General features: G+C 33.2%; 1 protein-coding gene across 1 annotated transcript in view; it reads right to left on the bottom strand.

The window, feature by feature from the left end:
* Window positions 1–5,107: 5,107 nt before the first annotated feature.
* The window catches only part of LOC136975909 (condensin-2 complex subunit D3-L-like), a 46,767-nt gene continuing 36,320 nt past the window's right edge, over window positions 5,108–15,554 (bottom strand). The window contains exon 6 of the mRNA XM_067271073.1: window positions 5,108–7,054. Within this exon, the coding sequence (XP_067127174.1) occupies window positions 5,352–7,054 (1,703 nt within the window). The 3' untranslated portion in view covers window positions 5,108–5,351. The remainder of the gene's footprint in view (window positions 7,055–15,554) is intronic.

Here is a 15,554-nt window from a genome sequence, read left to right as displayed (position 1 = left end):
ACAAATGAACAGAATTCACGTCGCAGATCATGCATTTGCATATTCGTTCGTAACACCCCTACGAATTTCCCGCCGATTTTACTCTCGCACGACGTCACGAAAAGGCTCCCTCTACCGTCGAAAATTTACACACTACAGTCTCTGTTTCGAGGTTACAGGATGCTCGGCAACGTCGAATGCAGGGTAGAAACCGAACGGGGAAAAAATCCCCACGTCGTCGACGTCTCGACTCTAGGGAAAAATTTTTTCCCGTCGCAGTCTCCGAAGTAGGGAAAAATTTCCCCGGCCGCCATTTTGGATCCTAAGGTAACATTAACCGAAAAATATAAGTAATAATGAGGAGGCAAAACTAAATATCGACCTAAAATTTCAAACTTTCATTCTGTATTGTATGTTCACTATTTCTATAATTTCATACAATTTTACATTTAATTAAATGTAAAAAATTATTTTTAAAAATTCCGCTGATTCTAAGCAATCCTCTGCCGAACGAAAAATACAACGGCTCAAACGTGGTACAACGGTCCGTGTAGTCATTTAATTAATTGGATTTATTTTCACTTCTAGCTTCTCAAACTCACGGCTCCACAATTTTTCTCTCTCCATCGAGATCCAAACACAAGAAAAGAAACTTTTATAATTACCATTCATTCCATAAGGACAATAGCAATATAACAGGAAGAATTGCGAAGCTACCGGAAATACAAAAAAATAAATAAATAAAAACGTAACGACACCGACGAAGGACAGCCACTTTCTTCATTCCAGTTTCATTCATTTAAAACTACCTTTTCGTTATTTTAAAGCCTTCCGACTTTTTCAAATAGCAGAAAACTTCATTAATTTTTTTCGAAATTTTATTTTTATAAACTCATTAAAATTTAGTAGTAAATTCGCGTAAAAGATTTATTATATTTTTATAAGTGTTATCATCTTAAATTCGGTTTTTTTAATTCTCAAATATTTAAGAATTAAAAGACGCATATAAATCTGATTATTTTTAAAGTTGTTGATAGAAATATTTTCGGGGAAATTCAGGGTGGGAGTCATCATCTAAATTTCAGAAATTCTGGGTCAAATTTTCAAAATTTTAAATTATATATAATACTAATATATAAATACAAATTAAATATATACGTGATATGTACGCATTTCACTTATAATCCTATATTGTATGTATGTATATATATGCAAATTTCGAAATATTTCAGTAAATATGACAATTCAGAATAGTTCAAAACTAATTTACATATGCAAATTAGTTGTGAAGCAGGATCTGACATCAGTCATCGCGTAAAAGTTCCCACGGTTTGGCATACTACAGACGTCGACGGTCGGCTTATGTTAATTTGACGTATGTCTGCACACTAATCTCCAGAAACACAACAGTTATTAAAGTAAAAGTAAGAAAACAAAAGCTGAAATATACTAAAATTCAGCAAATATATAATTATGTATTTTAAAAAAAATTAGAGTAAAACTATTATCGCTATTATTATTTGATCAAGCAAATTCTTGAAAGTTTTAAATCCTTATTTTTAATTAATAACAAAGACTTACTTTCATATTGTCCTATAAACATTAGTGATTTGCTATTTATTATTATTAAAATAATGCGAAAAGCATTTACTATACTAGTTTCTTCGCACATGTCATTGCGTATAAATAAAAATAAGAATAATTGTTATCCATAATTATCATAATCTTTCCCAGAATTACATAGAAGAATGTGCCTTATCTTAATATTTATAACGAACAACAAAATAATGAAAGTAGAATAGAAAAAGAAAACAATCGCCAAATCTTTCATGCCTGTAACAGGTTTTTCTTATATTACCTTTTACGTATACAGATGTTAAGTTCCGCAAAAATTCTATTTCTATTGTCGCATTTTCGTTTTTGAATATTGTTCAGTTTCAATACCTAAAACCAAAACGGCCATAAGCAAAGTTGTTAAAAATATATAAAAATTGTCATCGCTCAAGTGTTGCGTTGCCGTAACTAATAAAACAAATAGGGCAATGGAAAAGTTCGCGAGTGGCCGCGGACATACTTATTAACAATAGCCTAAGCGTTTTTAGCCTTGCAAACGGCTAAAAACGTTTAGATGTATCTATCATCAGGCTTATAGGAGAGAACTTTTTGAAAAAGAAAAAGATAAAATGATCCGAATTACAAAATATTATCGCGACTACATTAAAGAAAAGTTTAATTTAATCCTAGTCAAGTTATGGAAAATGAATTACGTCGAATCATTTCTTTATTTTCCATTGGTCTGAGCTGGAAGGGATGTAATCGAAATATCGAATATTTTTCAACAAAAAATCATTTAGGGCTCAATGATTATCGAAAATGTCGCTTTGCCACAAACACAAATCCTTTTTGGGATATCCCAAAAAGGATTTTTCGAAAACTGGACCGAGAGCAAAAATGAGAAAACTTTAAGAAATCATTGATGATCGAAACTTGAATGAAATTACTCATGCTGCTGAGATAATAAAATTAAGATTATCTGAAAAATACGCAACTAACATAGTAAAAAGTATTATGCAATCTCCAAAACGAGCGACAAGATTGAAAAAAGCATATAATCGACCATCGGTACAACATATATATTCTCCCGAGAAAGCTCTGACTTTAATTACCTCACATGAAATTAACTAAATCGCAATATATAATGTTACGACAAAGTTATAGAAAACGGTGTTAATACTGTATTTATCCATACATGTAAATACACCATATTGCTCCACCCATGGGGTAAGATGGGGATATTATTTTTATATACAAGAATGACAAATTAAATGGTTAAACTGTCGTTTTCTTTAATATTGGGAGAAGAACATGTGCCCATTTATCACAACGACTACATTTAGCCCAACTCTCTGTAGATGCGCCAAAAATACCACCTACTATCTAGTGGCAGTAGATGGTATTTTTGGTGGTTCCTCGGTATTAGCATTTCCTGCTGATGGTTTTGATCAGGTCCCGGTCCATGTGCATGTCCTGCAGGACCTGTGCATTGGTTATCTTGGCCGTCCATGGGATTTTCAGCATTCTTCGGTACAGCCACATTTCGAAGGCCTGGAGCTTTTTTGTAGTGGCTGATGTTAGAGTCCAGGTTTCTACACCATAGAGCAGGATTGGCCAGATGTAGCATTTCAATGTCCGATAATTTAAGCATGATGTTTAATCTTCTGTCAGCAAGGACTGTTTTCCATTTGGTGAATGCCTGCCTGGCTTGTTCGATTCTGCTCTTAATTTCGGCCTCGTGGTTCAGCTGGTCATCAATGAGTATTCCGAGATACTTGAAGCAGTGTACTTGCTCCAACTTTTCGTTTTTTAATTTAATCGTGATTTCACTTGGAATCCTGATCATCATCATTGTTTTCTTTTTGTTGATTCGTAGCTCCCATGCTTTGCTTGGCTTTCTGTGTCCACTTCGTTCAGGATGGTCTGTAAATCTTGTTCGGAATCCGCTATTAGTGCTGTGTCGTCGGCATATCTTAAGTTATTGATGTATTGTTCGTTAACTTTAATGCCGATATTCTTGTCGGCCAGCGTTCGGTCGAAAATCATTTCCGAATAGATGTGAAAAGAATGGGAGAGAATGGCAGCCTTGCCGGACACCTTTTTGTATTGGGATTGGGTCTGTCAGGTCGTTGTCATAGCGGAGCCGGGCTGTTTGATTCCAGCTAGTTTTAATATGTTATATAATAATAATAATAATCGCAGATATTGTAAATTAAACTTAAGTAATATTTCATGATTGTATGAATTTGAGAGTCTAAATAAATGTTATCTGCAGCTAATCTTAAATTCGCTTATGCAATTTCTAACTTCAGAAGCATCTCTTATATTCATAAAAATAAGTTTTATCTCAGTCATCTAAAAAAATGATTATAAGAACGGTTCATCCTAAAATTTTAACACCAAATGATAGTTTAAAATAATTTATTCGTTAAAATATTGGTCAAATCCCAAGTTAAAAGCATCAATTAAATTGTTGTATTGTGTATAACAAATACAGTCCATTTTCTGGGGAAATATCTTTTCCAACTTCACCCTTTTTTCTCTCTACCAGAATATTTCTGTAATGATTTAGTATTGATAACTTTATCTCTTCAATCATTACCAAAATCTTTATTTCATTTGAAAATTTTCTATTATTTTTCTGAAGAATCAAATACTTTCAAATGGTAAAAATAATTTACACATCATAACATTTAATGAAAAATTCTCTACATTTATTCACCAAAATAAATAATTGTCATACATATATAGTTACATAGAAAAATTTATTTTAAAATTCATAGCTAAATAAAAATAAATGAAAATCATGTTAAGCTAAACAATCATATTTAAGAGCATTAATTTTACAAAATATAAAACATTATATACATATAAATTTTAAATACGTAGTATATTGATAATTACGTCAGTTTGTGCCATAATCTGACAACCTATTACGGTGCTATGGTGGATAAATCAATATGAAAAGAATCTAAAATAATATTTAAATATTAACACAAACCTATCTATAACGGAACCCCAAGGGACCAAACAACTGTTCCGTAGTAAACAGGTTTCCGCTATATACACGTTACCTACTCTATGTATCCCTTGATTAATGCGATTAATAAATTTCTCGATGTGTACCGCGTACTGTATATCGAAATCACGCTAATCAAATACAGTGGAACCTCAGTACTCAACCCAGCAGTCACCATAGGTTAAAACAAATTTTCGGTTAATAACAAATATTTTTATTTACATTAATTTTTGGAAAAAATTCAAGGAACTGAAGAAATTTTCTATTAATGACAGGTTTTCGCTATATACAGATTCCGTTATAGACAGGTTTGACAGGTGTATTGATGATGTTATTAACGCTTCTTTTATCAGAATAATAAATCATCAGTTAGACCATAAAAATTTTTTAATGTTTGAAAGTATTTTTTAACAAACAAATGTGATATAAACATTAATTTGAAAAACATTTTTAAATGTAATTTTTATGAATTAAATTTTATTTTAAAGATATAAATAATAAATTTTAAAATTAAATGTCATTTATTGTATTAAAAAATAAATTATTATTGGACTTACATGAAAAAATTCAATTTATAATACAAATAAAAAATTATGTTTTAATACACTTTTAACAAAACCCCAACTTATTATCCAACTCTTTAAATATAAATTTTGAATTTTCACAATATAAAAAGACAAAAGTCAAATGACTAAAATAAGAGAACTGAGTAACAAAAATGAATAAAAAAAATTTGTATAAATACAAGTGCTATTATACATATTTTATTGGATAACACATTCACATTTTCTGATAATTCTTAAAGTGTAAAATCTATGTGAGACAAATCATTACAGTTTATATCTTGAGCTGTTGTATTTGGTGAGGCACATATGGCACTAATGTCATTTTGCATTTGAAGGGTTTTGTTTTTTTCACCTGCAGGTGTGCTTGTAACTTGAAATAAAGTTTTTGGTTTTGTATTGATTTTACTAAAAGCTTTAGGTGTCTGACATAAAATATTTCTTTGTAAACAAATTCGTGGGGTTAAATTTGACAGTTCTAGTACTTTTTTATCTATCCTTTCCAAAGATATTACTGGATTTTTAATACATAATTCTGAACGAAATCTCTTTTGTAATATATTGGATTTCTCATTTTGATGAGGAATTACTGTTGTTGCATTTTTTCTTTTAGCTACTTCTTCAACTAATTTTTTTGCTATTCTAACAGAATTTAAAATTGATGCAGAACTATTCCTTCTATTCATTACTTCATTTACAGGTGTTTTATCAGGATAATCCTGTTGTGTGCCTGAATTTTTTTGTGGTGTTTTTACAGTTCCTAATTCTTTTTGAGGAACTTTTTCTTTTATTGATTTTTCTCCTTTGTTCTTGTCTTCTTGTTGCACATTAGTAACTTCTTCTTGTTCAAATCTACGAAGATCAAATTCTATTTCTTTGGCTAATTGCTTATCTGCTGCCATAATCTCTTTAAGTTCATTTTTATAATCTTTCAGTAATTCTCTCAAAAACAACATGAGATCTTTCAGTAAAGGAGATTTAACTTTTTCAAATACATGTTTTAATGCTATCACAATAGGGACAATATTTTCAATAACATTCTTCTTTACCATATGTGAAATAATTGTCTTTTTTGCAGTAGCTACAATAGCTGCAGCTACATCACCATCTTCCACTTCATCCTGGACAGATGATGTGAGTGTTGTTAATTTGATTTCATCGCAACATAAAATTGAAAGTGCATCCTGAAGAAGACCTGCACTCTCCTGATTTAAAGGAATTGTCTCTGGTACAGCACTTAAAATATCTTGACATAATTTCAAATTCAATTTAAATCTCTCTTCATCATTCATATTTTCTAACATAAATTTATATAATATCATCCTGTTGCATTTATTTTTAGAACCATTCAATGCAAATAACTCTGCTTCTTCCTTCCTCTGTGTGAATTTGTTGTAGGAAGAATGAGAAGTATAGCAATTATAAAAAAATATAGATTCTACAAAATGTTGAAAAAACATATGAGGATGTCTTTGTAATAACAAATGGCCCAAACTATATCTGACAAAATTCTGAATTTCATTGTTTTCATCTATTAAAGTAATTAGCATACGAAAAAATAAAGTACCTTTCCATTTTATGTAATCTTCTTGTAAAAGCTGGGTTAAAAGAATCAAAGTTTGCTTTCGTACAAAGGGTGAAGAATCCTTCAGACATGCTGTTACTGAAGATATATAAGGATCAACAAGTAATGTATATCTGACACTAAGATCTGCCATAATGATGACAATATTATTTCTGATAATAGGATCAGAAGAAGAAACTAATTCTTTTGCAAGAGCTGCAATTGACTTTTTTGCAAAATTTTCATTCTGCAAGCACAGCTTACCAAGAGCAATGAAGGCATGTGCTCGTACCTTAGACGTAATTTTGTTTCCATTATATTGAGATGGAACTATAGTATTAGGTTGAGTATTTGCTTGGTTGTTTTGGTTAGAATCTGAAATAATGAAATATTTTGATTGTAATAAAGAACTATGTTTTAATATCAGATAATTAATTATGATAAAAGTTTTGGTAAACAAAAAAGTTCATTAAAAGTTTTCATTAAAACAAAACAATTTTATTTCTTTTTGTTTTAAATTAATTATTATATAAATATCTAATCATAGAAAAAATATATCAAAGAAAGTATTGTATTATCTAAAATAATCAATGAGTAACAACATATACAGTCAAAATTAAATATAAATAAGTAAAATAAAAATCTGCAAATTCAATGAAAAATAAATCAGCATCTGGCAGAAGAATGGGAAATTATAAACAGACAGTTATTAACTTTTGAATATTTTAAAATAAATATTCATGTACAAGATTTCTTTGAATGTGGTATATGAAGATTGTTCAGAAACTATTGAAATTCCTAAGGCAAAAAATTTGTCATGTAATTAACATGCCTGAGAATATGGTGCACTGCTTTATGTATGACATATTTTAAATATGTGAAGAGTGTCTGAAATCTTGGAAATGAAAATACAGTGACCCCCAATATAATGCACACGTCGGGCGGGAAACAGCACCCGCGTTATACCAAGCGACGTGCTGTAACACGGTTCACCTCTTTACTTTAGTAATAATTCAAGCTTTCCTTTCACACTGTAAGCTTTTCATCAATGCATACAATAATTAAACACTATTCAAAATACATGCAGGAACTCAATACATACACAATTATTCAATATGCAGTAACAGTAAAATGCGCTACTCACTAACGCCGCACAGACCTGTATAAATGTGTTTGAGCTTATTGCATCATGAACATTGCCCGCGCTATAACCGAGTGTGCGGTATAGTGAGCAGCGCTATAATGAGGGTCCACTGTATGTTTAAAAATATTCAAAAGTTGGTAGCAGTCTATTTATAAGTGTCCATTTTTCTATTGGACCTTATATAAACAAACAATTAATCTATTAGCCAAATATCAGAGTTCAGAGAGTGGTTTTATCCACTCAGCTACTAGAGGGCACTTTTTAGAATTAAAAAAGCATCGTTTAGAAACAAAAAAACCCGAGTCGTTAGATTTGGAAAATTAAATACTTATATAATTACTACAAACTTTTCACAGAGTAACATATGATTCCATGCAGGCAAATGCTATGTGCTACCTGTCTCAGTAATGATATATTATATTCACTTGATAACTGTGACAATGGTGTGGCTATTTCGCATTATATCATTGATGCAGTAATTAAGTGAATATAATATATATTTTTTAAAATTATATCCTTTTTTTTATAAGAATTCATATTTAGTTTATTATTTTGTTAAATTTTTTGGCAGTAGATGGCACTACATGTAAACCAGCAAATCAAATACAGATAGAAATTAACTGATTTATAGAAATTCAATAAATATTTTGGGTTGGGATGTACAACATTATCTAAGTTAGAAGTATGTAAATGTAACTGCCGAGTTTTGTAGCAATTGGTCAAATGGCCTAGGAGTGGATAGAAAACAAAAAAATTTGTGGTGCCAAAATCTGGACAAAAATTCAATTTCAAATTTCTGCCATTCTATACCATGTGTTTGGTGTTCAAATAGCTTGACACATGTACTAAACCATCATAACCTCGAAACAGTCACAATGTTGAAACCAAGTACGGAGTATAACTGAAGAGCAACGATTTGTGCTGGGCACTTGGCGACAGAAATCATTTGGTTCTTCGGGCACCTGAGATCGACTGTGTATGATGTCATCGCAAAGTACAATGAGTCGGAGAAGTCCAATGAAGGTTTTACAACATCGGTGAGGAAAACTCACTCAAAGGAGCGCATTGCCAGGACACTCGAAATCATTCAATGGGCTCAGGAGCTGATTTTTGAGGATCTGGGTCATTCGATCTGAAAATTGTTGTCGGTTGTTGGAGTGAGTGAGAAAACTATGCATAGAATCATCAAGAAGGACCTCTGCTACAAGTCTTACACATTTAAAGTGAAACAGATGCTTTCTGAAGCCGCTAGGACAAAGTGAGTTGAATGCTGTAACCTGCTTTTGTGTTCCTTCGGAAACAATGCTGCAGGACGACTCAGATTTTTTACTGACAAGAAAATTTTTACTGTCAACGCAAAAATCAATTGAAGGAATGACCACTGCACCACCCATGACCCTGAAGATGTCCCACATTATTGCAAGAATGAAATTTCTAGCAAATGTTCACATGCTAGGTGTTGTGTCCAGTGAGGGTAATGTCATGCCACTGTATTTCTTTAACAAAGGGGAAAATGTCACAAAAGAAGTTTATTTGTGTGTTCTGACAAATGTAGTAAAGCTATGGATGGAAACTGTGTCATCTGGAATGCCGTATGTTTTCCAGCAGGATAGTGCGCCCACCCACACAAGTCATTTGGTGCAAAATTGGTCACTAAACAACGTCAACATGTTTTGGTCAAAAGAATTCTGGCCTCCCAACAGCCCAGATTTAACCCTTCTATGTATGGAGGACTTCTATGTATGGAGGATAGTTGAAAGGGTCACGAACAAGTCCAGACATCCAAACGTTGCATCATTCAGAGCCACTATTGAAGCAGCATTCACCAATACGGACCGTGACACTTTAAAGTGCACCTGTGCATGCTCCAGACCAAGAATGGAGGTGGTCATTCAAGCAGGAGGGGGATATATTGAGTAAATGTATTCTTTATGGCCTTACAAAAATGTGGTTAAAAAAAATTTGTAACCTTTTTGTTTTTGCAATAAAAAATAGGTTTGGAAAAAACTTGTAATTTTCCAGATTTTGGCACCATACCCTGTATATACAATTCACCCGATTATAATGTCATTCATGGGACTGGCAATTTTTTGACGTTATAACCGAGTATCATTATCTGCAGGGTCATAATTTCAATCCCATAAAAAGTACCATGTGTGTTTAAAATCTATTATAAAATCCATTCTAATTTAACATCATATGTATTACTGTAAAATTATTTCTTAATGGTAATATGTAATGGTAATACTGTATCTATTATGATGATGATAATTTATTATCATATGTATAAAAATGCAAACTACATGTTTAAATCAACTTTATTTACATTATTATGTCTAAGTTTACATCAATGTAATTAAAAATTTCTAAAATTACCTTTTATAAGAAATTTGTATTTGTCTTAAGTTTCAATAATGGCGGAACTTCTGGTTTTGAGAATAATGTCGAATCAAAAAGCAACAAAAGGTTAAACTAATGTATGCCAATTAAAAATGGTTCAATTTTTATTTCTTTATAAACTATTTGATATATGTTATATTAAAAATAATAGAATATTTAACAATTTAACATAAAGTAATTTAAAAATGAGTACATAATAACTGATAATAACCAATTGTCATGAGTACATAATACCATAATAACTGATCGTCATGTCATTTAAAAGTGTGGTGAATCTCACCCCACCAAAGTCAGGTGGTGAGAGTACCACCCATAGTCGTTTTAGGAAGTGGACTCTGACCCTAGGATTGAACGTGTAGTATTTTCTTTAAATAAAATTTGTAATCTAATTTTGTAAATTTGGGAGTGCTTCAAATATGATGTTAAAACAGGATTTTATGTTGTTACAACTGGTTTTTTTTTAACATTATCTAGTATAGTAAAATCATGGGACCAATAAAAGTTTGATGTTATATTAGGGTTGTTGTTACATCCAATGATGTTATAATTGGGTTAAACTGTATATGATCCACTTTGTTCTATCACTAATTCCTTCTATCAATTTCTCAATTCCTCTTCTGAAAAATTCCTCATTCCTGATTTTGTGACAATATATTCTACAATAGCATTTTTGACTTCATCAATTCAACCAACTTTTTCTATCTAAATAATTCCATAAAGATCTAAACAAATCTAAGGGTGCCAAATCTGGAGAATATGGCAAATGAGGCAAAACTTCCCACTGCAATTCTCTTATTTTTTCTTCGGTTACTTTGGCAACACACAGTCTTGCATTGTCATGATGCTGTATAATGCCCTTGCAGTTTAATAGTGCTGCAAGAGCATTATATGTAGGATACTGTAGTTGATAAAGTTCTAAAAGACAGAGTTTGTAAAGTTTAATGAAGGTGTGATAGAATTATGAGCATTAAGTTGGATTTTGGTGGAATTTTCATTACAATTGTGTGTGTATGCTCCTCAGCCAGGTAGTGGAGAAGAAGAGAAGACAAACTTTTGGACAAATCTTTACGAAGATATAATGTGTGTTCCTGTGAACAAGAGGTTAATCTGTGGAGTGATTTAAATGAGCATGTTGGGAAGAGGAAGAATGCAGAAAGAAGAGTTCTTGGGAGTTGGAGTGTAGAAGAAAGACTAGTCGATCATGCTGTGGCTTTTGACCTTGCATTAGTTAACATCTACTTTCAGAAGAAAGTGAATCAACTGGTTACATACATGAGTGGAGGTAGATCCAGCCAGATTGATTTTTCTTGTGCCACAGGAGACATCTGAGTGAAGTAAGAAACAGTAAGGTGTTAAATGGAGAAAGTATTGCTGAACAACACAGAGTTCTAATGGATTGTGACTTTTTTATGGGCCATTGTAAGAACAGTGTTAACCAGATTGAACAAAGGATTAAATGGCGGAGATTGAAAGAGGAGGAATTAAAAGTTTAAGGTAAAAGCATTAAAAGAAATTCAATTCCCGGATGATGTGCAAGCATGCTGGCTGACGAATAGTAATTGCATTTTGAAAGTTGGAGAAGAGGTTTTGGGAAAAACTTCAGGGAAGAAGTCACCAGAAGGAAAGGAACTTTGATGGTGGAATGCTGAGGTACAATCTGCAGTTAAACAAAAGAAAGAGGGAAAGAAAAGGCAAAATTTGATGGGAAGGCCTGAAGATAAAGAAACTTACCATTTGGCAAATAAAATGACTAAAAAGGCAGTGGCTATTGCGAAAGCAAACGGCTTTAGAAGAGGCTTATAAAGTTTTCAAAAGGAAAGATGGAGAAAGACAGTTATTGAGAATTGCAAAAGCAAGATATAAGGCATCAAAAGATTTTACCTCTATTAAACTGATTAAAGATGATAAAAGAAAGGTATTACGAGATTACAAAAAGGTCAAGGAAAAAGGAAAGTATATTTCAGGAATTTATTGAATGAGAAAACTCCAGAACTTTATATGAGGATGGAGAGGCAAATGAAGGAGTGGTGCAAGATATTAGCAGAGAAGAAGTGGAAAGGATGCTTAGGGAAATGAAGATGGGGAAAGCAGTAGGCACTGATCATATTCTAGTTGAGGCTTGGAGAGGTTTGGGTAAGGAGGAGATTGATATCCTTTGGGACCTTACGAAGAAATTCTGGTGGCAGGAGAAGACCCCAGAAGAATGGAGGAAGAGTATTCTTGTGCCAATCTTTAAAGGTAAAGGGAATGTACAGGATTGTGGAAACTACAGAGGTATAAAGTTATTGTCCCATACTATGAAGATTTGGGAGAAAATTGTAGAAAGAAGGATTAGGCAGGAATCTTTGATTGGAGAGGGACAGTTTGGCTTTATGCCAGAAAGGGGTCTGACTGATGCTATCTTGCTCTAAAACAGCTGATGGAAAAGCACAGGGAAATGCAGGAAAATTTGCACATGATGTTCATAGATCTGGAAAAGGCGTATAATAGGGCAGTGGTTCTCAACCTTTTTGAAGTCGGAAAACACTAAACTTTCACAATTTTTCTGTGGAACACTTACAATACATCAGCTTTAAAACAGTGGTGGCAAATCTTTTTGAAATAAAGCACACTCTGTTAGTAGACGACGACATTGGCATTTGCTAATGACATTCCCATACAAAAATTACTTTACATTGTATTGATTTTTCTTTTGCAACAATTTTTAATTGTATATTAGTTTTTTCACAGAACACTTGAAGTGGCTTCACAGAGCACCCATGTTCTGCAGACCAAGGCAAAAAATATGGAGATGTTTGAGGGAAAATGATGTTCCAGAAAAATATGTAAGGCCCATCAAGAAAATATACAAGGGAGCGGAGACTCAAGTTAAGAGAAGCATGGGCACTACAGAAGGGTTCTCCATTAACGTTGGTTTAATCAGGGATTGGTCCTTAGCCCTTATCTGTTTGATCTGATAATGGACGTGTTGGTTTGTGACGTGAAGTGGAGTCTCCATAGAGTATGCTGTTTACGAATGATATCATGCTGTGTAAACCTTCCCAAACAAAGGCTGAGAAGAAACTAAAAGAGTGGAGGAAAGTTTTGGAACAAAGGGGCATGAGGATTAGCAGAATTAAAACAGCTTATATGATTCTGAATGGCAAGGACGAATGAAATATTAAAATCCAAAATGTGCCGCTTCCTGTGGTTCTGAGTTTTAATATCTAGGGGCCTCTGTCAAGATGGGGGAGGATTGAACTCAGAAGTGCAACATAGAATTCAATGTGGACAGTTGAACTGGAGAAAGTTAAGCAGTGTGTTATATGACAAGAAAGTTCACTGCAAACTGAAAGGTAAATTGTACAAATCAGTTGTTAGACCTGCAATGTTGTATGGGGCTGAGGCACGGGCAATCACAAGAGCACAAGAAAGAAAGATGAAGGTGGCAGAGATGAGAATGTTGAGATGGATATGTGGAGTGTCAAGGAAAGATAAAATAAGGAATAAGTGTATAAAGAAATAAGAAATAAGGTTCTGTTAAAGTGGGTCCCTTGAGCAGGAAGATGCAAGAATGTAGGTTGAGGTGGTTTGGCCACATAGAGTGAAGTAGTGAAGATTATGTTGGAAAGAGGGTTGGAAAACTGTTAGTGAAAGGAAGGAGGAAGAGAGGAAGACCAAGGCTGCATTGGAAAGATAAGATGGAGGAAGACTTGAACCAGAGAGGAGTTAAGAGAAAAAAACGCTGCCCTTAATAGGAAGAAATGGAGGAAATACATTAGAGAAAGAAACGCAGACCCCATATAAACATGGGAAAAGGCAAAGATAAAGAAGAAGACCATCAGGATAAGACCATCAAGTTTTAAGACCACAGTTTTCTTAAAACTTATGCAAAACACTGGTTGCCACTAAAATTCCATTTCACAAGCTCACCAATGATGTGTTTAAGAATATCCTTGACATATACAAAAATGAAAACATACCAGACAAATTGACTCCTCAAAAAAACTATGTTGGTGAACAGTGCAATGAAATCATTAATACAATCAGAACACTGAAGAAAAATTTGTAGTTATCTATTGATAAAAACCACAGATGCACTTGTTAATAATGTAATAGTTGGCATGCTTGATGGTGACAAATTTTATGGTTAAACGGAATACATTGTGGTAGAATGCTCCTTTTCATGTCTAATACTGCTAGCTATATGCTTAAAACAACCAATGTGCTGAAAGTCTTTTATACCAAAATGAGCTATGTAGGCTGTTTTGCACATGCATTTAGCAGAATTTGTGAAGCTGTTTACATCAAGTTTCCTGGTGATAAATTGATTGCCAACTGCAAAGAAGTGTTCAAAATGACAACAGGAATTTTTAAAGTTGCTTCCAAATGTGCCTATTCTGCCAGAGATTGTATCTATACACGGGGTACATGGCTATCTGCTGTCACCTATTATGCTGACAATATTCACAATGTACATCAAGTTGTCAAAACTTTTAATCCTGAAGATGCTGTATATATTTCAGAAACTCTAGAAGGCCTTGAAAGTAACAGCATCAACCATGAACTTGACTACATTAACACCAATTCAAATTTTCTTAAAGACATAATTATGAAATTGGAAGGAAGATATCTCAATGAATCAATCCATGTAGTCAACTTGACAATTAATAAAATCTAGTCTACCTAGGAACCAACCATCTTAAAAACAAAGTGTTGGACAAATATATATATATCACACTAACCTTACGAAGCATTGAAAAGCTTCATAAGGTTAGTGTGATATATACAGGGTGTCTCAGTTAAACGTTTCAGAACTTCTAAGAGAGGTAGGGGACATCCTGACGACTAGGAATCGTATAGCAATGCAGGGTCGGAAATGCTTTCCTGAAGCAGTGATGTACACAGAAACATCATAAAGAACAAGACCATAAGTGAATATTTGTTTTAATAATTAATATACAAAAACAAAAGGAACATGGGTCAAAGAAGTGTTCAAAGTTTCTTCCACTGACTGCAATGCAGACCTCACATCTATGGCGCATGGAATTCCGAACATTCTGGAATAATCCAGGCTCATCTCGAATTTCTCCAGCAGCTACTGCGATTCTTGCAACCAGCTCCTCAGCATTGTCAATGGGGGTGTCCTAATGTCATAAACCAGTGTTTTCATATGCCCCCAGAAATAAAAATCAAAACACGATGGGTCTGGTGACTGAGCAGGCCAACACACAGAACCACCACGTCCAATCCACTGTTGGCCAAATGTGACGTCTAGGTGGTTACGAATGTTACAGCTGAAATGGGCAAGGGCTCCATCATGTTAAAATCACATTATCCGTTGCGTCAATG

Source organism: Centruroides vittatus, unplaced genomic scaffold (genome assembly GCF_030686945.1).
Source record: "Centruroides vittatus isolate TY-2023 unplaced genomic scaffold, ASM3068694v2 contig_391, whole genome shotgun sequence".
Classification (NCBI taxonomy): Eukaryota; Metazoa; Arthropoda; class Arachnida; order Scorpiones; family Buthidae; genus Centruroides; species Centruroides vittatus.
This window is presented reverse-complemented; position numbering and strand designations above follow the sequence as displayed.